General features: G+C 37.5%; 1 protein-coding gene across 2 annotated transcripts in view; it reads left to right on the plus strand.

Annotated features, from left to right (window-relative positions):
* The window catches only part of LOC150095214 (serine/threonine-protein kinase Sgk2-like), a 279,354-nt gene extending 253,960 nt beyond the window's left edge, over nt 1-25,394 (plus strand). For both annotated transcript variants that reach the window (XM_090410485.1, XM_090410484.1), the window contains exons 15-16: nt 8,062-8,119; nt 24,857-25,394. In XM_090410485.1, coding sequence (XP_090266611.1) covers nt 8,062-8,119; nt 24,857-24,951 — 153 coding nt within the window. In that variant the 3' untranslated portion in view covers nt 24,952-25,394. The remainder of the gene's footprint in view (nt 1-8,061; nt 8,120-24,856) is intronic.
* The last annotated feature ends 1,384 nt before the right edge of the window (nt 25,395-26,778 follow it).

The following is a 26,778-nucleotide window of genomic DNA, read 5'->3' on the forward strand; positions in this document are numbered from 1 at the left end:
TTCCGACACAACAATGTCCTTTTAACTATGTGTTAAGACTTAAGTGCTGGGAGTACATCATGGAAGGTTAATGGAGTATACATCACTAGGAAATTATTAAAAATTAATTTTAATGCTTCCAGTATTTCCTCTCAGTCACTGAGGCATCTTCAGGGAGTACAATTAACACTTGTAACACACACACACACACACACACACACACACACAAAGATTGCACAGTACTAAATGAGACATGTGGGTTACTTTAAAGTCCTATCTAGGTATTGTGTCCTCTATGGGTGTTTGTAGGTGGCCTAGGATGTAAACTGGGATCTCTAATAATTATTACAAATTAAAGATAGCAAGAAATTATATACTTGGTTTAATCATTTATCCAAGTGTAAACAAACACGTTTGTGCCTGAACTATTTTCAGGACTGGGGCAACTCGTATAAAGAAGCAAAGACTCTACATCACTTGCCTTAGTATCCCATAATGCAAAGCACATATCCTTACAGGTATGTATAATGCTATGCATTATGGGAAGGGTCAATATCCAGACCAGTTTTGACTTTAATTTGTAGTATACCAAATGGAAAAACTTCCAACAACTTTCTCTAACAATTATTGTTTCCCAAATTTTGGAAAGTTTAATGCATCCATATTTTTAAGTTGATTTATGAGTTCTGCTGCCGATTCAAAAAATTTCCTTTTTGAATTTACTATGGTGGAGCATGGTGTTTTTTTTTTTTCAGATCCTGTGAGTTTTATCCCATATATGGTCTGCAAAGCTTGGAGAGTCATCCACTTTAGAGTCACTCATGTGTTTCATTTAATATTGTTCTGGCTTTGTGTGTGTGTGTGTGTGTTACAGGCGTTAATTGTACTCCCTGAAGATGTCTCAATGACTGACACGAAATATTGGAAGCATTAAAATTAGTTTTTAATCCTTTCCTAGTGTTGTCTATACTCCATTAAACCACCAACATGATGTCCTTTAACCATTCACTGGGATGGTAAAATGCTGGAAGATGTTTCAGGGCAAGATCACTTGACCACCCTCCGATTCTCATATTCAGGTTGATGGAGTGATTAAATGTTTGGCATTCTGAAACTTCTGGTTGGAATAGGTGAATAGATAGCACGAGCAGTTTTTGATGCAGTCATTGAATGGGGATGTCTGTGACAAGGTTAAATGCATGTGCTTCAACACTACTTCCACCAACACTGGGTCGATAAAGAGTATTCATCCATTTTGAATGAAATATGGACAAAGTATGTTGTGATTTCCATGACATTACCGTATTTTTGGAATAATTCTGGAATCCATAGTTGATCTGAGTTGGACTTCCCACAGGCCCAGAAATACTTCTGTTCAAGAAGTTTCAAAAATTATGGACAACCTTGGACCATTCCAGCATCCAAACTAGTGTTACAGATATCATCTCGCTGACATTGTCAGTGAGATAAGAATGTAATTTTCTTGGGAGCAATGTTAAAAACTAACCATCGGGACTCCTAAATATACTCTAAATCATTTAAGATTTTCACAGTTTTTTCTTGCTATTGTGAAAACAGTGAGCAGATGCTTCCTATGAAATTTAAAATATTTCAACTTTTTTGCTATAGTTATGTCCTTTATTTTCAGAAACTGTTTTTCCATTCTATTGGTAAACTAGCCTTCAGAGTACATACAGTTAACAGATAGGTTATATACATTGACCTCATAACCCTAATTGCTTTTTTTGTAATTCCAAACAACCCAGTTGTTTTCCATCTTAAATCAGTATACTTCATGTATAGAGTGAAGGAATGGATTGGTGTGTGGGGGGGGGTGAAGATATCCCTGGAAATAATATAAGAGTATGGTAAGCAAGAGTGAATGAGACTTTTGTATAGAGAGTAGCAGCAGGTATGTGAAATATGTTATTGATTTGAAAGAATTTAAGGTTACAGTATAATATGTTGCCAGTAGAATAAGACCATCTGCAGTGAGTCCAACTTGGCGATCTCTTAATAAAACAGTAGAGTAAGCCTATTTACACTTTTGAATGGATGGTACTACATTAAATTAAGTGTAAAATTAAAGAAATGCAAATTATGCAGGTTAAAAAATGTGGTTTGCCATAAACAAATAAAATATATAATGAGATATGGCATGTACAGAAGAGTGCAAAAGAATAAAATGAAAGATGGTGGAGAAAAAAAAGAAGTATGAAATGATGCAAGAGTAGCATAACACTATATGGATATTCTGTCATAAATAAAAGGTGTGGTGGATGAGAGGGTGCACAAAGGTCAATTCCAGGAGGGAGAATGTACAGGATGATTGAGACATTGGATATGAGAAGTAAGCATGCAAGGGAGTTAATGGTTATGGTTGAAATGAATGATTTAGTTGGACATAGGTAGAATGTGAGGATGGATATCAGGAGATTATTGAGGAGAGAGTGAAAGATAACAGTGCAGTAGGAAGAGAAAAGTAGCTTGTGTGTTGCTTCAGGTATGACATTGATGAGCAGAGATTTTGAATGGAATGTTAGCAGAAATATATGAAGAGAAAAGAGTATGGTTTGCAAATTTGTGAGATGAGTTTGAGGGACAAATAGAACTGTATAAGAGCAATGGACTACATCTGTATGATTTGGGAGTGAGTCATTTGGAAAGGTTGCTGTTGGAAGGAAGTGTAATGAGTGATACAAACAAGGTATCAGTGGAAGTCAGAGATGATGTAAATGGACAGGAATACAAGTTGGACAGTGAGAACAGGAATACAAGTTGGACAGTGAAATGGAGTGAGCCTGAGAGGCCAGAAAGATATGGTGTTATGAGAATAAATTCAGAAAGCAGTAATAAATGCATGTGCATGGATGTTTAGTACGAATAAAACGGTCTGGAAATCATGAGGGACAAAAGGTGAGGAGAAGTCACAAATGTAGGGGGAAGCATAACTGGTTATAGACCAAGAAATGAATTGGTATGCTTATTTAAGAATGCCAGGAGTATCAGAAATAAGGAAGATGAAATAGTTGCATTCACCGAGTTTATGTGCAGAAAATAGTTGAAATAAGTTGAATGAGAATGACATCTTGACGGGAACAGAAATGGAGGTATATGATGTTTTTTTGTGAAGATAGGAAAGGCAAGAAGAGAGGGAGAGAGTGCTACTGATGATAGCAGGTGAATTATGTCTGCACAAGATTGAGATATGTGGGGGGAAAAGTGCCAGTGGTTTTGAAGCAGTATGATGTGAAATGAAGGTTGATAGAATGAAATAGAATGATATTTGGTTGTGTGTTGCTACAGGCCAGGAAATGTGAAGGTAGAGACAAAGAAATGTATAGAAACTCCATTAGTGAGTAAGCAAAGGGTAATCATTATGGTCTATTTCAATTGCAGCAATATTGATTGAAAAGAAGAGATAGCTTCAGGAAATAAGGAGAATGAATTTCTCAAGTTCTTAAAAAACAACAATCTTAGGCAGTGTGTAATGTTGGGTCACACGAGGGTTAAGAGTCTTAGATCTAGTTATATCATCAAAAGATGTGATTGTGAGTAGAATGTCTGATCTTCTCCCATTTGGGTGTGACCATGAAGTGATCGCCAGTGTATGAGAACTTTTATAAAGAAGGGTTACTCTACAGAACTTCAATGCTGGTGATTATGAAAAGCTTAGGAGACAACTGACGAAACAACTTTAGCGTCGAAAGAGGAATTGAGTAGGAAGAGGGTACACTACATGGACATTGATCAAGAAATATTTATGAACAGCAAGTCTGAGTATATTTCAAAGGTGAAAAGGCTAAACCAGATTGGATTAAAATGGATGAATGAAAAAGATTAAACATGAAATCTGGAAGAAGGCACTGTGGAGGCAACACAAGATGAATGTTGGTAATGATCAGTTGCATTAGGAGTACAAGGAGCAAGTCAGGATAGTGCAGTATGAGAAGAAATTAGCCAATCAAGCTAAGAAAAATCCTGCTGAGTTCTTTTAATATGTGGCAAGTAGAAAAAAAAATGACAATGGGAGAATGATGCTAGCTGATAACATTGGCAGATTGGTAACCAATAAGTGTTCAACAATGTTTATCAGTGTATTCTTGTGAAAGCAACATCAGGAGAGCTGGAGTGTAGATGGTATGGTGGAGGAGGTACTTATGGTGAACGAGCAGGCAGTATGTGAGGAATTAAGTAAATTTGATGTGAATAAGGCAGTAGGACTTAACAATATATCGCCATGTCTTGTAAGAATGCTCTGTGGAATTAATGGCACCTTTAGCACACTTTTGACTGTTTAAACTATTCAACTTCTGTTAAACTATTAGTGTTAGATTTATATAGCTTATCTATGCAAGCGCAAGCATTTTCTTTAGATTACAACAAGAGGCATATATGTGCACATCTTCCTTTCAATCACATATACCAATGGTTGTTATCCTATATAGACAAAACTCCAGGAGCCTTAATCTCTTGCCTCCTACATAACTGTTATTCCTTCTTGAGTTCATTCAGAAGGACAACTAACACAAAGCAAAGGTGCTCTCTGTATAACCTCAACATAAGGGAAAACTTCTTGCATCTTAATCATAGAACACTGAAGAAAAATATATCTTATCTTTTCTTTATCCAAGATATTTCTGTAACTTCACTTTCTATATGAAATGAATAGCAAACTCCACTGAATACACTTCTAGAAACTATGTCATCACTTGAGAATGACTTTCTATGTGAAAATCTCAGCATTCTTAAAACCTTATCAACAGTATTGTCACTTCAGAACAACTCTGCCTTTTATATGAAAGCTTCTGAAGAAATAATTAAAACCATATCAACTGTTATTCTTCTTATTATGTGACATCTCCAAGTACTCATCTCTGGAAGGAAGTCCACTCTACTCTGCCATGTGCATCTCTCCTTCTCCCCTACTACTTGCTCTTCCACCTACACACAATAACTTTACCACCAACATGGAATCTGCCACCTATCACCACCAACAACAGTAATCTTGCCTGTAAATTGCATATGTTTTCATTAGAACACATTAGATTAGAAATCACATATGAGACTGAGAATCCTAAATAAAACAAACTTTACTCGGCCCATTCTTTATAAACTGGAAATTAATAAAGTTCCCTTAAGCTTTAACTGAAATAAATCCTTAATGGATTAATAATTATAAACTTCATAACCGGCTGTCAGACTGTGTTGCTGAGTGGATCCCATTCAGGGGACTGGTATGTGTGTTAAGGCTCCAGATGAAAAATCATGACTGGCTGTGATGCAAGCCTGTGCACCTAATCTGGAGTCAGAATACTCTGCCTTCCTAGAGGAAGTGGATGCTGCTTTTGACAGCGTGGCAGACATGGAATCAGTCCTGCTAATGAGTGATTTCAATGCACATGTTGGAACAGATGACCAGACATGGAGGCGTGTGGTTTGGAGGAACGGAGACCCTGACATTAACATGAATGGGTTGAAATTATTTGACTTCTGTTGTACCAACAGCTTGTCCATAATGAATACCTTCTTTCAGCATCGAGAAGTCCATAAGTATATCTGGTACAGGGATACGCTTGGACAAAGGTCTCTGATTGACTTCTTTATAGTCTCAGCAGACCTATTTTCCTCAGTGCTGGACGTTCGTGTGAGGAGAGGGGTAGAACTGTCAACTGACCACCACCTTGTTGTCTGCATTCTATGGCTTCAGAAACCAGATGTTACCATCAATGCTGGTAGGCCTAAGCAGCTATACTGCGTGAAATGGGAGGCACTGGAAAATGAGGCTGTGAGGAAGAATTTTGCAGATGAATGACATTTCCTCCAGGTTCAAAGAAATTCCCAAGCATACTGCAGATGTTGAGGAGGAGTGGAAGCTGTTCAGAACTGCTGTCACTGCCTCTGCACTCTCATGCTGTGGCAGAAAGCAGCTCGGCGTGGCGAGGGGCAGTGAGAAAAGGACACCTTGGTGGAACCAAGAGGTCCAAAAAGCTGTCTGGGCAAAAAAAGGAGGCCTACCTAACATGACTTAGGGTCAGGTCACCTGAGATGCATTTGCGGTACACTTAGGTATGAAAAGCTGCTGCTGAGGCAGTAAAGACAGCAAAGCACAAGGCTTGGGAATCCTTTGGAGAAAGATTAGACTCATTCTATGCAAATACAAACAAAGTATTCTGGCTTCAAGGCAGAATGCTTTCGAGAGAGGAAATTGTGCACAGCAAGGACAATTAAGGCCTCTGATGGTGCACTTCTAACAACCGAGAAGGATATCCTCCACAGATGGAGGGAATACTTTGAGAGCCTTCTTAACCCAGGTGGCCCAGCAGTTGTGGACATCCAAGAGGTGCAGATCGGGGCAATGACTAGTCACACAGCAGAAGAGGTCCATTTAGCAATAAAATCGCTAAAATCGGGCAAGGCTGCTGGCGATGATGAAATTCGGCCCCGAAATGCTAAAAGCCTTAAATTGAGATGGGGTTCTCTGGCTGACTCGAGTGTGTCAGACTGCTTGGATATCTGGGCAAGCACCAAAGCAATGGCATACAGACATAATAATACCGGTCTTCAAGAAGGGAGACCAGAGAGATTGCAGCAACTATCGTGGCATCTCTCTCTGCTCAGCCTGCCTGGGAAAATATATGCTAGGTGCTTGGAAAGAAGGTGCAGGAGCATAGTTGAGTCAAAGTTCCAGGAAGAACAATGTGGCTTTTGTCCTGGTAGAAGCACAACTGACCAAATCTTCATTTTAAAGCAAGTCTTTGAGAAATCTTGGGAATATGCCAGGAATGTCTACACATGTTTTGTGGACTTGGAGAAGGCATATGACCGGGTTCCTCAGGATAAGCTTTGGAAAGTAGTACAGGAGTATGGAGTGGATGGCCAACTATTAGCTACCATCAAGTCCCTGTATGGATGCCTGGAGTTTTGTGTCAGGGTAAACAGCACAAAGTCTGAACCTTTCACAGTGTCCATTGGCCTCCACCAAGGGTTCTGTCACCCCCTCCTTTTCATAATATTTATGGACTGGATTGATAGGCACAGCCGAGGCAGTGAGTGTGTCAGAATTGGAAGATGTAGCATTGGACGTCTGCTTTTTGCAGGTGACCTAGTTCTGCTTAGCTCTTCCACAGATGACCTCCAGCAGACCCTGGATAGGTTTGTAGCTGTTGGTGCAGAAGCTGGAATGAAGATCAGTGTGGCCAAAACTGAAACATTTGTGGTCTCAAGACAACCATCCCAGTGCACTCTGCATGTAAGTGGAGTCCCAATGAGACAGGAGGAATATTTCAATTCCTTGGGTCCATATTCACGAATGATGAAAAATGGGATGTAGAGCTATATACTCGAATTGGCTTAGCAAGCTCAATATTGCGGGAGTTAAGCCAGAAGGCAAAGCTGGCTGTCTTCAATACAGTCTATGTCCTCGTCCTCACCTATGGTTATGAGAGTTGGGTAATGACTGAAAGAATGCGGACACGAATCCAAGCGGCTGAAATGAGGTTCCTTTGAGAGGTTGCGGGGCTGACAAGATTCGACAGAGTCGGAAGCTCTGCAATTCGGGAAACCCTCAATACTCAACCATTGCTTCTCCATGTTGAGAGATCACAGTTACGTTGGTATGGGCACCTGGTCAGAATGCCACAACAGAAGCTCCCCCAGAGGGTGGGAGGCCACAGACTCGCTGGATAGATTATATCCAAAATCTTGGGTGGATACGTTTGGAAGTCCCACTAGAACACCTGAGCTTGGTGGTGGAGGATCGTGACTATTGGAAGTTCCTCTTGCAGCTGCTTCCCCCACAACCCAGTTAGGAAAGGTGGGCCTTGAAGATGAATGAATAAACTTCATGTTTATCTCTTTATACAGATATATATTTTCAACGTACATTCTCTTATAAAACGGATGGGCTTCACTTAAGGAAGCAAGCTGCTTACATATGCTATGGAATAATACCTCATAGTGTTAATTGCTTCTGAAATTATTCTAAGTGCAACAGCTCAACCATATTATCATAATATTTGGAGTAGATCAAATGAAAACCTTATTGTTTTTCTATTTTAATTTTTTTTATATACTTTTCAGAGTGATTCTGCTGATTTGAAGAACATTGATCCTGAATTTATCAGGGAACCTGTGCCTGGTAAGAACCACATGTAACTTGACATTTTTTAATAAAATTTATATAATTATTGTAGTGTCTTCTATATTATGTTGATTTTGTTATCGGAGCAAATAAACAATTTAAATCTTTTGAAAGATAGTAGCTGCTCACTATAGCACCGATAAAATAAAGATACAAATCATTATAATTCAAAATTCAGTGTAGTTAATTCAGAGGGAAAATATCCTTTCTCTCTCTCCAGGATTAGTGTTCAGGAATATATACCATGAAATTCATGGCATTCAATGCCACCCCATAAATGCATCTTAAATTCATGTCAGTGATGATTAGCATTTCTGGGTGTAATATTTTTAAGCTTTGAATCACATGAGAGCCTTTTTAGCTCAGTTGGTATCAATAATACCATTTGGTTGGAAAGACCTGAGTTTGAGTCATGTGTAGGATGTGAATCTTTATAAGTACCTCTTCAACTAAAGATGAATTAGCCAATCGCATATAGAGATAGCAAAGTTTTTCATCCTGCAAAACATGCAAACCAGCCAGATGAATATACATTAACAAATATAATATACTGGTCTCGTAGCCTGAATTGCTTTGGATATAATGTCTCTTTTGCACATCCCCTTAATATATTGTGGCAATATTCCCAAATCTCTTATCAACATCAATCCTTATTAACATCAAGGTTACTTAATATTCTAAATACTACCGATTCTTGAACTATTAGTGTTTTGTCCTCCTCCTCCTTATTGCTATTCAACACTACTCTTAATTCCCCTTTCCCCACATGAAATACATTAACAAAATACTCATTAAATATTTCCACCATATCTTCAGTAGTAATTAATTAACTTAACCTTCCATATTCACTCTTTCTTGTACTAGCAACATAACTACAGAATTCTTTTGGGACACTACACCTCCATACACAACACACTGGCTCCTGTTAGTCAAACAGCCTTGTAATCAAGCCCATCCTGCCCAATTTCAATATTAGTTCTTTAAAGATTTTCATCAGTAATTCTCTTGGGATTGGCTGCTTCAGCCAGTCTCTTTTCATGTGCCAATTTCTCTTCCCTTACTACACTTGTTACCTTCCTAACTTCTCATGCTGCTGATGGGTACCCTATCCTTAATATCCTCTTTCTCAGAAGTTCCTGCATGATTCCATGATTCATCCATTTCACTCCTGCTTTATTTATCCTCCAAACCTTATGAACACAATCCTGTATTGCTATAAATAATTTATTCTGGACCAAATCCTAGCCACTACTGATTTCTCTCCCTTTCAACTGATCAAGCCATTGTACATCACCAATCTGTTTCCTTAATTTATGATATTTTCCTGCTTTGTAATTCCGCACATCTCTTGCTCCATGAAGCTTGTACCTGGCTAGTCCCCCCCCCACCATGTCAAAAACCACTTCATCACTCTCCCCCAACTTGCAGCATCATGGTGACATCTTCTGTCATCACTGTATAAGATGATATTATTAAATCTAACACTTGGGTCCCAGGTGTTGTTTCAACTACAGGGTGATATCAATATTAAAGTATTGCTGTTTAAGGCTTTTGGAACACCATCTAATGATCCAAATGCTGCAAAACTTTGCAGGAATACACTGTACATCATGTGTTCCTGCAGGAATACATTGTATGTCATGTGGAAAAGATATTTGAGGGAAAAAAAATATTTAAAAAAAAATAGTAGTCCCAAAATTCACTATCAGGGACATTGTAAAACACCAAATCCTTGGAACTTGCCTATCGTGCAACTTGGAAGATGCAAAAGGGTTTAAAAAGATGAACATGGGATTTTTCACTTCATTCTGGTTGTTGGGGGACTAACCTTGCCCCAACATGCTTCACTCGTGAATCTGTTCTACCTAAAACAACCTTGGTCCTGTTGTTGCAGTCCATGAATTTCATCCCCTGAGCAAATTTTGATGAGGTCCACTATCTCTATGTGCTCTGCAGCAAATGATTAGTCATTTTGAAGAAGCGGAATTGTTGGGAATTAGACCTGGCAGAGGTCGCAAACCAGTCAATTCACAATGAGTGAATGAAGTTGCTACTGCTATTGTGGAGCAGGCCATGAATAACACTGCTGGTTCCTGCAGTACATGTGCTGTATCAAGACACATGGATATGTCTTACACAACTGCCCAGAAAATTCTGCATTTCTAGTCATTCAAGATAACCCTGACACAGGAGTTCTGTTTGCAGAACTTGCAAAGTCAGCTGACATTTGCTTTAACATTCCTTGCTTGAGTGGGGTTGGATGCTGCATGGCTGTTGATGATTTTGTGCAGGGAAATGAGGCTCACTTTCACCTGAATGGACCTATGAATGCCTGCAATTGCCAGGTATGAGCTACACAAAACCCACATGCAATCCAACAAATTCCTTTGCATTTACCCAAAGTTACTGTCTGGTGCAGGATTACAGCTTTGCTTATCATTGGGCCATTCTTCCTTGAGGACATTCACCAGTGAGGTCCTGTGAACAGCTCGGTTACTGCCTAGAGGTATAAGGAAGGACAGATATGATAAACAGTTTTGTTGTGCCACAGCTACAGCAGTGCCTGTTCATGGATTCAGTCATTTTTCATGCAGAATGGGCCCCTCCACACATTGGTCGATTCATACAGAAGGTTATTCAAGAACATTTCATGGAAGGCAGTGATCAGCCATGCATTTTCCACTGCATGGTCGCCTTGTTTGCCTGATTCTTATCCCCTATGACTTCTGGCTCGGGGGATTTCTTAAAAGTTAATTGGCATTATTGTGATAACTTGTCGATATTGAAAGACAGCATAATGCAGCATATGCACAACATCAGTCCTGACGAGCTGTGTTCTGCTGTTGAACATACTGTGTGGAAAGGATACAGTTTGTGGCATACTAGGAAGGACAGCACGTTGAATGGTAAAGCCTGTGAATGCATAATCAAAGCGAAAAGTTACTACATCCACATTTGGTATATCACAGAGCATCCCCAACAACGAATTTTGGAGCTACTTTTTTTTCCCTCAGATATCGCTTCCACATAATACACAATGTATTGTGCAAAGTTTTGCAACATTTGGATCACTGAGTGGCACTGCACAAGGCCTTAAACAGGGATACTTTAATTTTAATCATCCTGTACATGCTGCATAAGATAATTGTCCCTAAGCAGATCAAGAAATTTGACCTTATTTATACATGATATTTCCTGCTTACAGTCAATGCTTCCATAGTTAAAGTCGCCCATTATTATCATCCTCACTAGTTTCATCTGTCTGAACATTTCAGAATCTTCTCCCTCCCTGGCCTGTAGCAGTATTCTACTAAATGTCTAAAATGTGTGTAAACCTCAAATAGGTGGAAGGTAGCAGAGTTACATTGTGTGGAAATAATGGCTGTAAGATGGGAAGTAATTTAGTATACTGCGATATGGGAATAATTTAGTTTACTGCAAAACAGAGTAGGGATTAGAAAGAACAGTATTAGGTTATTGGACTAATTGGGACTGACGTACAGTATTTTCTATATACAGGGTGTCCCAAAATTCACCCAAGAAGTAATTTTGATAGAAAACACAGGTTTTTAATTAAAAATTGTAATTTCTTATTGATTCATAAAGTATACAGTATAGGGTTATGCATGGAATATCATATCGGGTAAATGGCCTCCACGGCTTTGCTGGCACATACGCACTCTTTTGTCGAAATTTTCCATGACCGTTTTGCATAAATGTGGCTGCATTTCATTGATACAGTGCTCAATTTCCTCCTTCAAGGTGTGGGTGGTCGTGGGCTTGTTGGCATAAACCTTAGACTTCAAAAAACCCCAAAGAAAAAAGTCAAACGGTGTTAAGTCACATGATCTGGACGGCCAATTCTGATCACCAAAACGGAAAATTACACGATCAGGAAATGACTCGTTCAGTAATTGAATTGTTTCTCGGGCTGTATGGCATGTGGCACCGTCTTGTTGAAACCAAATGTCGACCACATCCATATCTTGCAATTTAGGCACAAAAAACTGGATTATCATGTCGCGATAGTGAGCACCATTAACTGTTATTGCCTTACCAGCCGCATTTTCGAAGAAGAATGGACCGATGATGCCTCCAGACCAACATCCACACCAAACAGTGACACGTTGTGGATGCATTTGTTTCTCAACAATCACTCGTGGATTTTCTGAACCCCAAATGTGACAATTTTGTTGATTAACGAAGCCATCAAGATGAAAATGAGCCTCATCACTGAAGATGATTTTGTTCGCAAAATAAGCATCCACTTGTTGTTGTTCCATAATCCATTCAACGAACTCTGTTCACTGTGTGTAGTCAGTAGGCTTCAATTCTTGAGTCAATTGAACTTTGTAAGCATAAAGATGCAAATCTTTCATGAGAATACGCTGTAGAGAACTTCTTGAAATGCCCAATTCAAGACCACGGTGCCAAATTGACGTTCCTGGACTCTCAGCAACACTCTCACGAACTGCTTCGATGTTTTCTGTTGAATGACTTGTTGAAGGATTGCCAGAGCGTATAAGATCACTAATTGATCCAGTTTCCTTGAATCTTTTCACAGTTGATGAAGTTAAATCATTATTCCAACCATATTTTGTACGAAAATTGCGAACTGTAGCTGCCAAACCTTCATTATTTTTAAAATATTGCTCGACAATGAAAATGCATTGTTCTTTCATGTAGCGCTCCATTTTTAATAACCCTGAACTGTCAGCTGTCACACTGTCTTTTTTTTCTCGTTGGCAACACTTTACTGCACAAATGGCGCTAAATTTAAATCTTGCATGAATTTTGGAACACCCTTTACAAATGCCAGGTATATCAGAATAGAGAAAATGAATTTCTAGCCTTAGTATATTCAAAGATTATTGTTATCATTGAAATATAGTTAGCAGAAGATGATATCCTGACAGGAATAAAGAAGGTAGATCATGTTTCATGTAGAGTGTTAGCTAATGTGTTGTGTCTTCTCTGGAGAGTGAACCTTTCAAAAATCACACAGATGAGTTTCAGATTGTATAGTGCAAAGTAGGTGCAGGCAATGACAATCAAGGAACAGGAGTAGCCATAGTATTCAACACAAAATACGAGGCTAATCTTCTTGAATGGCAGTCAGTCTCAAGTAGAGTAATGTGGGCAAATATGAGAATGGGGAACTGGACAATGAGACTTATTTGTTCCTATGGTCCCACAGAAGGTTCTACTAAGGTAGAAGTGGAGGAATTTTTTGAGGCTTTAGAAAAAGCAACTGACACAATGAAAAATTAAAAGTTGGTTCTTGTTGGTTATCTAAATAGCAGAGTAGGAAATGATTGTGAGACATACAAAAATATTTTGGGAAAATTTGGAGAAAAGAGCAAAGCTAATAATAATGGCAAATATCTGTTGGATTTCTGCTCAGGACATGGACTGGTTATTACTAACACCATGTTCCAACATAAAAATGTGCACAAATTCACATGGAGAGAAGAGGCTAGGAATAAGAAAAGTCTCATTGACTATGTTATTGTTGATAGTGATGTTCTCTCCCTGGTGCAGGACACCAGAGTGTACAGAGGATTTGAAATTGGAAGTGATCACTATTTAGTCTTGAGCAGGATAAAATTGAATTTCATATTGAAAAAAATAACATGTAAGAAAGTTTTAAAGCAAATAAAAGTTGAGCAGCTCTCAGATCTGAGCTGTAGACTAAAATACACAAAGATTATTGAAGAAAAAATGAAAGAGTTTGAGAACAGGAATCAAACCTTGGAGATTCGGTGGCAAACTCTGAAGAAAACATTGATTGATTCTGCCAGAGAGGCATGTGGTGAGGTTGTCTGTAAGGATAAAAAAATCAGAACTCCCTGGTGGACACAGGAAGTTAAAGAGGCAGTGAAGGAAAAGAAGAAAGCATACCAAAAGTTCCTGTCAAATAAGTCAGCTTGTGCTCTTAGAGAATATAGAGACAAATGCAAGAATGCTAAACACTGTTTAAAACTAGCTAAACAAAAGTCATGGGAGGACTTTGGCAAAATATTCTGGAGGTTGTTGAAGAAGCTTAGGAATGGAGGAAAGAGTGCTATAAAAGGAATTAGAGATGATAAAGATGACATGAAAACGGGAGAAAAAGATATCCTTGAGGTATGGAGTAATTACTTTGAAAAACTGCTAAATGAAACAAGCAGTGATGACAGCACAGTGGTAAAAAACACTGACCAGGCATGCAGTCAGGAATACATATCCATACTTGAAGTAGACAAAGCCATCAAAGGCTTGAAATGTGGAAAGGCAGCAGGAGTAGATGATATTCGATCCAGAAATGCTGAAGTATGGTGGTATAAGAGTCTTACAGTGGCTGCACTGCATAGTTCAGAAAGCCTGGACAGAGGGACGAATTCCTGATGATTGGAGTAGAACTCTCATAGTACCCATATATAAAAAGGGAAATAAAACTGCATGTGAGAATTACAGAGGTATTTCCCTACTGAATGTTCCTGGCAAGATCTATGCAAGTATACTTGAGAAACGGTTGAGAAGAATTGTGGAAGAAAAGCTTGGTGAAGAACAAGCTGGATTCTGGCCAAACAGAGGCTGTCAGGATCAGATCTTCACTTTACGACAAATAGTCGAGAAAGCATGGGAATATAACAAAGATCTGTATTTAATTTTTGTCGATCTGGAAAAGGCATATGACAAGGTGCCAAGAGAGAAGCTATTCAATACGCTGCGCTGCAGTTATATGGTGTCAATGGGGCATTATATCAAGCAATACTTAGTCTTTATTTGAGTTGTAAGTCAGCAGTTAGAATTGAAGGAAGTACAGGAAGATGGTTTAATGTTAAATCTGGTGTGAGAAAAGGATGTACATTATCCCCTCTGTTATTCATTATCTATATGGATCACATTATGAAGGAAAGTGGTATTAAACATGATATCAAAATTGGAGATGTTAATATCAGCTCTTTGCTTTATGCGGATGATGTTATACTTCTAACCGCTACAAGTCTGCAAGATTCTCTGACTAAATTGAATAGCTGTTGTAATAGATATGGTATGAAGGTCAGCAATAAAAAGACAAAGACAATGATGAAAATAGGCAGAATCATTGAAAATGTCAACTGTGTTGTGAATGGAGAACCTGTGGAACAAGTAAAACATTTCAGCTATTTAGGCACGATTTTTACAGAAGATGGTAAATGAAATATAGAAATAGACAACAGAATCAGCAAAGCTGGTATGGTGGGAAGTCAATTGAATAAATTCATATGGAATAAGAGAGAAATTAGTCGGAACACTAAATTAGCTGTATACAGTGTTCAAACCAGTTTTAACTTATGGATCTGAGAGCTGCGTCAGAAGTAAAACACTTGACCAAAGACTAGAGACCACAGATATGAGAGTCCTGAGAAAGATTAGAGGCGTGAACAGATGGCATCAATGGAAATATCATATTAAAAACGAGGATATTAGGAAAGAACTTGACATTGTCAGCATCCAGGAATGCGTTAGCAGAGCTAATCTCAGGTGGTATGGTCACTTAAACAGAATGGGCGAAGAAAGATTAGCAAAACAAGTGTTCTCTGCCAGGTTGGCAGCAAAACGACCCAGAGGAAGACCAAGATATAGGTGAATTGATACGGTACAAAGTGCTTTAGACGATAGAAATTTAAGATCTGATAATGTTGGAGTGTTGACAAGTAACAGACTGATTTAGAGGAAAATTGTAGATAAGAAATTAATAATGATGTAATTTTTTTCATGTAGTACTATCATATCCTGTACTTCCCTTGAGGGTACATGGCAGGAATTTGATGATGATGATGATGGTGCAAAGTAGAGGGGTGTGTGTGTGAACTAATATTTAGTGGAATGTTATATAGACAAGGGAATGTAGAGGGTTAATGAGCAAAAAATCTTTAGGCAGAGTAGCTTGGCAAATATACAGCGATTGATCATTATGGTTAGTTTTGACTGTGATAATATAGATTGAATAAATTTTTGTAGATCAGGTAGCAGTCTAATGTTATATTTGTTCCTAGTTGGTGAGAGCAATCTTGTCTTTAAGGATGAATTGGCTTGTGAACTTCTCAGGGAGTAAGGAGTTTTTGTGGATTAATAAATTTACAAATCCTAGCTTGTGGCATTGCCACGGATGAGAGAATTTGATGTAAAAGAGGTCAGTATTGCATGAAGCCAGTTAAGAAATACTTGTTAGACAGTAGCAAATTGTATGCACTGAGATCGAAAGATATGGGTAACTCTGGTAATCAAGCAAAAATTGTAGATGAAAACAAGGTTTTGGAAAAGGTGTAAAGAAAGAGATAGATGAAGAGTAAATATATGAGGAATATAAGACTTGCACTGAATTAGTTTTGTATTAGGAACACCCACCTAATAACTTGTTGATCCTCCTCTCTGTGAAATCACAGCTTGCAGACACCTAGAAACAGATTCCACAAAGTGTCGATCATCCTCCATGCATAACTCAACCAATGTCAGCTGCAGCAACTCTGTCAGTTCACACTCATTCTCTGGAGGAAGATCAGCAGTTGTCACACTACATTCTAGCATATCCCACACGTGTTCAATTGGATTATAGTTGGGAGTTTGGGGAGCCAAGGCAATGTGGTGAATGCGTTATCAATGTTCCTCCAACCATTCAGTAGTTGTACAAGTCTGGTTACAAGGTGTGTTGTCCTTTTGAAAGATGGCACTATGATCGGGGTATACTTCCTGCAGATGGATGGAGATTGTCAGCTAACAGGTCCCTGTAGCGTTCACCATTCAGTGTTTGTGGGATGATAACCAACAGACCTGGGTTATGCTAAGAAAAAACTCCCAGCACCATAACACCACCACTGCCCTGTTGAACCCCAACTGTGCAGCCAGGGGTAGGACTTCATGCTGTTTATACAAAATCCAATCCCAGCCATCAGCATTGTGCAGCAGAAAATGGGACTCATCACTCCAGATGACCTTCTTCCATCTGTCAAGGGTTCATTGCCAGTGTTCCATGGCTGTCATCTGAGTACTCTAGTTAGTCTCTGGCTGTGGATCCCCAGGCAAAGTAAGGTACAGCTCATGGTGCATGTGAAAATTGGTTGAACTTCCCTGCTGTTGTACTGTGGGTGAGCTATGTGACTGTTGCATGTCCTTGCGGGGATACTAGTCATGACACCCGATGCTTACCTCTAGGATCAACCATGTGTGGCTGAACAATGTGAACGCTACTGCTAGATGCCTGTTCATTTTTAATCCAGTCCTGGTACACCCTTGATACAGCTGTATGGGAGAAACAAAAAAGTGTAACTGGTTCCAAAATACTGGCACATGCCCTCCAGGCCCCAACTGTCTGCCTGTAGTCAGAGTGATTTACGTCATCACATTACCATACATCATCTGAAAACAATTGAAAATCCCATTAAATGATCCTAAAACAGAACCTTACAACAACCTATTAACCACTTTCATCTTCTGATCCACTGCTTCTATGTACACAGTTCACAGATATCTATTAGACAGCCAGTCTCTGCATCCAACTCACTAATCCATTGTCCAGTCTTATCTATAAGGGTGGTCTGAAAAGTTCTCGGTCTAACAATGAAAAAACGAATTTAGAATTTCGATTTTTTTTTTCAACATAATCTCCATTAAGAATAATACATTTATTCCAGCGATGCTTCAACGCTATTATTCCATCCCTGTAGTGGTTCCCAGCAAGATCTGCAAGATACCCCTCTACAGCTGCAATCACCTCTTGATTCAGAGAAAAATGCTGCCCATTGAGAAAGAGTTTAAGTTTTGGGAAGAGAGAGAGTCAGAAGAAGCCAATTCTGGGGAATAGGGTGGATGTTTCAACAATTCATAATGCAGATTAATTAATTTTCCCTTTGCCAAAACACTTGATTTTTTTGCCAAATAAAAGATTTTTTTTTCTTCTGCAAACTGGGTCTTTTCTCACGAATTTTTTGTCTAGTCTCATTAAAAGATCAGAATAATATTCCCTGGTTATTGTTTTACCCTTTTCAAGATAATTAATAAACAAAATGCTTTTAGCATCCCAAAACATCGATGCCATGACCTTTCCTGCTGATGGAACCGACTGTCTTCTTTGGCGCCGAACAACCAGCTTCTGTTCGCTGTTTTGACTGCTGTTTGGATTCTGGTGTGCAATGGTGAATCCAAGTCTCATCCATAGTAATAAATCGACACACAAAATCAGTTTTATTCTTGTTAAAATCGTTTCAAGCACTGTTCAGAGATTTTCATGCAAGTGTGTTTTTGATCTGCTGTGAGCAAGCACAGCACCCATCTTGCGCAAACCTTCTTCATGCAAAATATATCCTATACGTTCTTTTGAAATGCCTGTAGTCTCAGCAATTTCACGCACTTTGACTCGCCGGCCATCTAATACCATATCGTACACTTGATCGATGATTTCTAGTGTTGTTACACTTTTTGGACGTCCTTCATGTGGATCATCTTCAAATCTGGTACGGCTACATTTAAACTCAGCAGCCCATTTCTTAATTGTCGAAAACAAAGGAGAAGAGTGCCCATAAACTTTTATGAACTTTGAATGAATTTCTTTTAGCATTAAACCTTCTTTTACAAAGAATTTTATAACCGCACAATACTCAATTTTATCCATTTCAAGGGATACAGACAATACTTTTACTTTAGACAGCTGTATAAAACAAACTACTTGATAGAAGCACTTGCAATTTCACATGGATGCTTATGGCAGATGTACCAACTTAGGGGAAAAAAAATCTCTTGCCTATAGTGATGCCATCTATGGTCGAGGCCGAGAATTTTTCAGACTACCCACTTTTCTTAAGTTAGGCACTAATTTATTGTTAATATATTTTTCATCACTGCCATAATCAAATTCCTAATATATACCTTCACAGAGCATTCAGGATAACATGAAACTCTTACATTATGACAAGTTTTTTCCAAATTTGTCTAGCTGTCAGGACTTTATTTTCTGAGGTACTTCTAACTGCATCAGTCCACTAGTTCTTGGTCTTCCTCTGGATCTTTTTTCCTGCCATCCTGTTATCACAGCTGTTTTACTAACCCTTTCTTTACCATTTGATTTAAATGACCATACCACCTGAGATTAGCTCTGCTAACACATTCCCAAATGCTGACAATGTCAAGTTCCTTCCTAATACTTCATTTTTAAAATGATACTGTCATTTTTACTCTCATATCTGTGGTCTCCAAGCTCTCAGATCCATAAGATCAAATTGATGTGAACACTGTCCCATTCTCCTCCTCCTATGAAACGAGGCTCTGCAATTGTGATTCCCTCAATCTGTCTTCACACCTCCACATTCGAAACAACAGATACCACCTTAGTCTATTCTAGATCCTTTCTGATACATCCACATGAAAATGAGGTGACTAAATCTGCATTCAATTGTCCATAATAGTCCTGATCAAGGCCTTATATAATGAAACCATAACATCTTTATTTGTGAATGCTAAGGTCATCCTCCTCAGCATTGCCATGATCTGATATGATGGCTTCACCACTTGTGCAATGTAACCTCCTAAACTTCAGAACCCATGTCTCTCAGTCTCTTATCTCCACCTCTCAAAATTTCCTCACCAATTTTATACTTTGCATCATATCCTGTCCTGCCAAAATTTAAAAATCCTCCTTTTTTCCCCTCATACATTATATTCTATCCAGACCTTCCTGTAGGAGACATTGTCTGTTCAAATCCTCATTATTCTACCCAATTTTACATCTGAGCACAGTTCTGCATTTCCAGTTAAAATTGAAATTAAACCCATCCAAGTATCAGTATACAAATTAAACAACAATTGTCTCAAAATCTGTCCCTGATGCATACCATTAGTGACTTTGCTCCTTTGGGATATAACTTGTTGATACCTGACTGATAGCAGTCACCTATTTAGTAAGTGAGTATGTCACCCCGTCTTTTCCAGTTTAGTTACCAACATGCTGTATGGCAGTCTATGAAAGGACTTTACATATCTGAGTATATCCACTGTATATACTCAGCATTTCCATATATATATGCATTTCCATTGTCCAATGCATTCATGACCTCATTATAGCACATATCGTATTTACTCAAACATAACTCACCCCCACGTAGATCTTGCAGCCCTGATTTTACTTTATGAAAAAAAGAAATTAAAAAGTTTTGCATATACCTCGCACATGAAAAAAAGTTTAAAACTTTAAAAAATAGATAGTGAATGTTATTGGAAGTTTCAGAGATTTTGGAATTTGGTTGAAGAGATTCAGTATTTCATACTCGACAATCGTTAGCTTGCCTTTGTCATTGTGTCACACAATCTTTTGTTAATATCGTACTAATCATATGCATGCAGAGATAGAAGCAACCATTAGAGGAAATGGCATATACAAAAATAACAGAAAATGGTGAAAAAAATGACAATGCACATAACTGGAAGTGAAAAACAGCAATACACAATCATGCTTGCAATTACTGCAGATGGAAGAAAGTTGCCTCCCTACGTAATATTCAAAAAAGGAAAACAATGCTGAAATTTCCCACTTCAATTCATGTAAGAGTTCAAGAAAAAGGGTGGATGAACACCACAATGGTTCAAGATTGGATTAGAACAGTTCTGCCTTTGAGACCAGATGTAGTGATAGTGAATAGGAGATACTTGGTAAGTCATACCCATTTTCAATTTTTTTAAATCATGGTGATCTTATGATTCTGAAATGACAAGCAGTGATGAAATGAAAGTGTTTGTTTGAATTTACAGAAGCATTGTTGCTAAAGACCCAAATATATTGTGTGATGAAGATGAGTGGCCAATCTTTTAAATAATTTTGCTAATTAAAATTAAATGCAGTCATTTTATAAATAATTTGAACAATTATTATTATTATTCCAAGACCCCATGGAGTCAACGACTCATCTAGGAGGTCCTTTTATCATACACACAGCTCATTATACCATGCCTTAAACACACTCAAATTCTCTGGACACCACACTCTCAGGCAAGGTATTCACAACTCTACATGCAAAAAATCTGCTTCTCACTCCCCTGCTCACACCCTCCTTATACAGCTTCCAGGGATGACCTCTGGTTTTTACCTCTGATCTCCTACTTTTTTCTGTAGAACCTCTCTCTAACATTGATCCTATAACAACCCCTTACTAACTTGTTTCTATCATATCCTTCCACTTCCTCCTATCCACTAGACTCTGTAAATTGCATCTTCTTTCAACCTTTCCTCATATTCTACATTTCAGAGGTTAGAAATTACTTTAGTCAGTCTCCTGTGGACCCTTTCCAACATCTCTTCGTCCTTTTGAAAACCAGGTAACCAAATCTATGCACAGTAGTCCATGTGTGGCCTAATCAAAGTCTTATACAATGGAACAAGAATCTCCCTACTTCTACAAGTCAATGTCCTCTGCATCATACCTGAAGTCTATGTGTTGTCTTCACAATTTTGGCTATGTGTCCCCTAAATTTCAGATCCTTATCCACTATCATCCCCAGGTCTCTTATTTCTTCCACCTCCAACAATATATCCTCACCAAGTATAAATTCTGCATTCCATCTTTGTTTAACAAATTTTAAAACCTTACATGAGAATGAACTTGCATTCCCATGCCCATTCATTCAATTTATTCAAGTCTTCTTGTAAGGCCACACTAATGAAACTGTTTGTTTGAACTTACAGAAGCATTGTTGCTAAATACCCAAATATATTGCATAATGGTGAGCGGCCAATTGTTGAAATAACATTGCTAATTAAAATTTAAATGCAGTCATTTTATAAATAATATGAGCAATTATTATTACCCCAAGACCCCACGGACTCAGACTCATCTAGGAGGTCCTTTTATCATACACACAGCTCATCATACCATGCCTTAAACACACTTAGATTCTCTGCATGCACCACTCTTAGGCACATCTCAGGCAATTATAATGAATAATACTGAGGATTTAATTATAAACGTTTTCTGTATACCTCGCATATATCTCACACCACAATTTTTTAACTTTAATTTTGGGGAAAAAAGTGAGAGTTATATTTGAGTAAATATGGTGCATAAATTGAACCCCCCCCCCTTTAATAAGCCCATTATGACCATCCTCTCCAACACCTTGACCAGATATCCAGATTAGCCTGTAGTTTGTAGCCTTAGCCTTATCCCCTTTATGAAGCGGCAGTTTTATTTTACCCTCTTTCCACTTCTTTGGTCCCATGCTGTTACAAGAGTCTTGTTAAATAGGTATGTCAACGTTGCCATTATCTCTCCCAGGAACATTCTCTTAAAACATGATAATGTGAAATGAAGTCCTATTGCATTATTGATATCAAGTTTACTTAATTCCTCACACCTTTTTATTTTTTTATTAACAGCAGTCCATCCTCTCCCATTTCCTCCACAGTCAACCGTCTTATGGTATCACACTAATGAGGATGAAATATCCTGAAGAATTGTTTACTGAATACCTTGAACTATTCCTCTGTAGCATTTCCATTCATTAACATCTTTTTATCATAATTATTCTTTCTTCTACTTGCCAAAAGAACTCTGTAGGATTTTTCTTGGCCTGATTTGTTAATTTCTGCTTATATTGCATTTTTGCTGTCTTTACCAAATAAGTCATCATGCTCGTAGCCTGCCCTTTATACCTTTCATCAACTGATTATTACCATTATTTAATTTGCTGCCTCTACCACACCACCTTCTTCCAGATTTCATGCTTAATCTGTTCATTCATTCATTCATTTATTTAATACTCAAATTGTTCGGCCGTTTGACCTTCAGCATATAATAAATTTAGTTTAATCCTTTATCCAAGTGTAAGCAAACAAAGTTTGCGCCTGAAAATATCTTCAGGACTGAGGTAAGGTAGTGCAACTCCGAGCAAAGGTGGACCAAGCTCTCATCACTCCTTGTCTCAGTATCTCCCATAATGCAAAGCACATCTCACTACCGTACCTCAGTCCTGAAGATATTTTCAGGTGCAAACTTTGTTTGCTTACACTTGGATAAAGGATTAAACTAAATTTATTATAGTCTAACCAAGTGAAAAATAAACTTCCAACCTTCAGCATATATTCAAACATTGATGCTGTAAACAGTATTTGTTGTTCAAGGAGCATTTATCTGCCTAATTCTATCTAGCTCTTCATTCCACTATATATATATATGTGTGTGTGTAGGAAGTTTTAACTTGGGTATATATATATTATGTATTCAAGATACCAAGTAATTTTATATGAACTTGATTTTTAATCCTATTTCCCAAGAAAGCAAACAGACAAGAAAGTCAAGTTTGCGCCTGCAAGTACTACAAGTCTAAGGCAACTGATCCCTAAGGTAGTGCCAGTCGAGGCAACTCGTGGTAAAAGTGGATAAAGCTCTGATCACTATTCTTAGTATTTTTCCTCTAATGTAAAGCACATCCCCTTGTGGAGATGTATGATGTTAAACATTAAAGGCAATGGTCACTACCCATAACGGTTTCGACCTTTGTTGAGGTCTCGTCAGTGGGAGCCAGACCTGAAAATGCTAAGAGTGAAGTAATGCAGAGCTCATTATGTATTTTACCAAAACAAGTTGCCACAAGGTGTTTTAACTGACGAGACCTCAACAAAGGTCGAAACCGTTATGGGTAGTGACCATTGCCTTTAATGTTTAGCATCATACATCTCCACAAGGGGATGTGCTTTACATTAGAGGAAAAATACTAAGAATAGTGATCGGAGCTTTATCCACCTTTACCACGAGTTGCCTCGACTGGCACTACCTTAGGGATCAGTTGCCTTAGACTTGCAGGCGCAAACTTGACTTTCTTGTCTGTTTGCTTTCTTGGGAAATAGGATTAAAAACCAAGTTCATATAAAATTACTTGGTATCTTGAATATATATATATATATATATATATATATATATATGACAATATGGAATTATAATATATTATTAATTTTTTTTAATTGATTGATATATTTTTGAAACTTGTGTATGGTTAACTTGATTGAATTAAGGTCATATAGGGTAAAAAAAAGAAAAAGAAAAGAACGTGTGGAAAGGATTATGTGTTCGTCACACATGTTGATTGGAATTTTAACGGTATAGATACGAACACAGATTGATAAGAAAATAACTATTTATTAACTTAAATGCTAATATTTCGCTGGTATTATATCCAGCATCTTCAGAGCATACAAGCAAAGTTTGTTCCAGTAGCGAGACAACTGCAATCCGGTGTTACAATGGGACTAGTATGAGTGATTGTGTTGCACGCTACAATTACTCATACTAGTCCCACTGTTACACCGGATTGTGGTTGTCTCGCTACTGTAACAAACTTTGTTTGTATGCTCTGAAGATGCTGGATATAATACCAGCAAAATATTAGCATTTAAGTTAATTATTATTTTGTGTGACACCTCCAGGGAGGCCAAAGACTCAAGGGAGAGTGTTCCAACAGCATCAAATGATTAACTCCTTCCAACTTCTAACCGCGCTCAAACTTGCTTAACTTTTTGCTTGAGCCATTATTAGCAGAGACTCTACCAATCGACCAAACTTTGCTAAATAGTTATTTTCTTATCAATCTGTGTTCGCATCTATACTGTTAAAATTCCAATCAACAAGAAGAAAAGAAATTCAGTTGATAGTATTGTTGTTTTATCATAACTACATGAAAATTTATTGACATATCTGTTATTTTATGTATTTTATTTACATTTTGTAGCATCTGTTGGGCGAGCTCGAGGAATGAGTGCAAGTGTACAAGATGCTGATAATGCTTTTGTTGGATTTTCATATGCTCCACCACTGGATCTCTGAAATACAGTATTATGCAATATTAACTGTGATGTAAAACCTATAGCATTATTTTCAAATATGCATTGTCTCTATTTGCTACAGAAGGAAAACCAGCAATGAAATAGCCTATTTTAATAGTACATTGTTTCACTGCAGAAGGTGTCTCCTTTTGTGATAAATTAAGAAGAAAAACTTTTGAAGATGCTGTTTTTTTTTCTTTTTTAGTTTTATTTATTTTTTATCCTTAATCTTGAGCAGCATTCGAAGTAATTTATCTTTAGAATGATAATTCTTTCTGCTAACTTAAGTGGTGCCTTAATAAGTGTAAGTAGTTTTCTAATAACAGTTATTCTCCTAAAGATGGATTTAAATTCAGTATGCTAATACTAGTAGTGAATCTTTCAAAAGTGTAATATTTAAGTTCTCCCACCAAATATATATCTGTTATGATGGCATTTTCGGATTTTTTGAGCCTGTTGCAGACTATTTTTTTTTTGTTTGTTTCTTTTTCTTCTTTCTTGAAAATGGGGAGGGAGGATGGTTTGTTGTTGTTTTCAGTTTTTATGATTATAACACGGATACACAGTTTATGGAGAAGTGGATGCTGATATTCTTGTTATCTGCTGGTTAACAGGGATTTAGATTGTGACATCTGGCTGTTGTAAAACAAATTACAACAATAAATGTTGTAACTTGTTATTAATATATATTTCTCGTGTGTGTGGTCAACCAACAGTATACATATGATATTCCTAAGGATGTGGAGGTTCCAACTTTCCTTAAGATTACTTTCCTTCTATTATCTACCAATATAATATATCCAGTAACAAAGAAATATTTCAATTCAGTGGCAAAATAATTTTCCAAAACATTGATAAATAACTTTTTTGATAAGCGAGTCATTTGTTAGAGAGAGAGATCACATCATTCTTTGAAGAGAGAGAGAGGAGACATCTTTGAGAAGTCCCAATTTTACTTATGCCACAGTTCTGTGTGTATGTCAAGTTTTTAAAATCATTCATCATATGACTAATCATTCTATTCAGAAATCTGATAGTCAATAGTTTGCTTTTCCATTATATAACCTCTTTCACTTCCTCTGTTTGAGTGAAAGTGATAGTTTTAACTTTTTTTTTATCCAAAACCAAAGAATTACATGATCATTCTGCTTGTATGCACTTTCTTCAGGTGAAAAAAAAATGTCATTTTAATTTGTTAATTGCTAGATTTTTGTGCAAATAATGTTTCTTTTTTTATTATTATACTGCTTTCTGAACCATCACAAAAACTGTCTACATTGTTTATTTATTTTTATTTTGAGAAAATCTCTCTAAAAAAACTATTTATAATAACAGTAATAGAAGTAATTTATAAAAGTTGGAAATTGACTGCCCCTCAGGCAAGACTGAGGGGCAGTCCCTTTAGGTAATAAAACTAGTTAGTAGAACATTTTATTCTTGTTATTGTAGATATTATTATTGCAGTACCTAAGTGAAGCAAGAAACTCAATAATCATGAAACATAAATAAAACTATTAATTTGCTGAAAATTGAGCTTATTAATGTCATAGTTGTAATAATGAATATTTATACACATGGGTAAAATTTGTGATTTGATGAATAGCACTTTTTTTTATATATAACAAAAACATCAATTGGCTGTTATCATTTTGAATAGGATAATTCTGAAATGTATATAATCAATCACCAAAATGAATATTATTATTTCAACTGGACTCCATCTACAATATTCTAACTTCACTTTAAAATACTCTGTCTTAAAGTCCTCTGTCCTTCTGGGAGTGGGGACATTGCAACATTCTTATACAACTTCTAGGGATGATCCTGC

This window comes from Typopeltis vanoorti, chromosome 20 (genome assembly GCF_054136105.1).
Source record: "Typopeltis vanoorti isolate ZY-2024b chromosome 20, IOZ_Tvanoo_1.0, whole genome shotgun sequence".
NCBI lineage: Eukaryota > Metazoa > Arthropoda > Arachnida > Uropygi > Thelyphonidae > Typopeltis > Typopeltis vanoorti.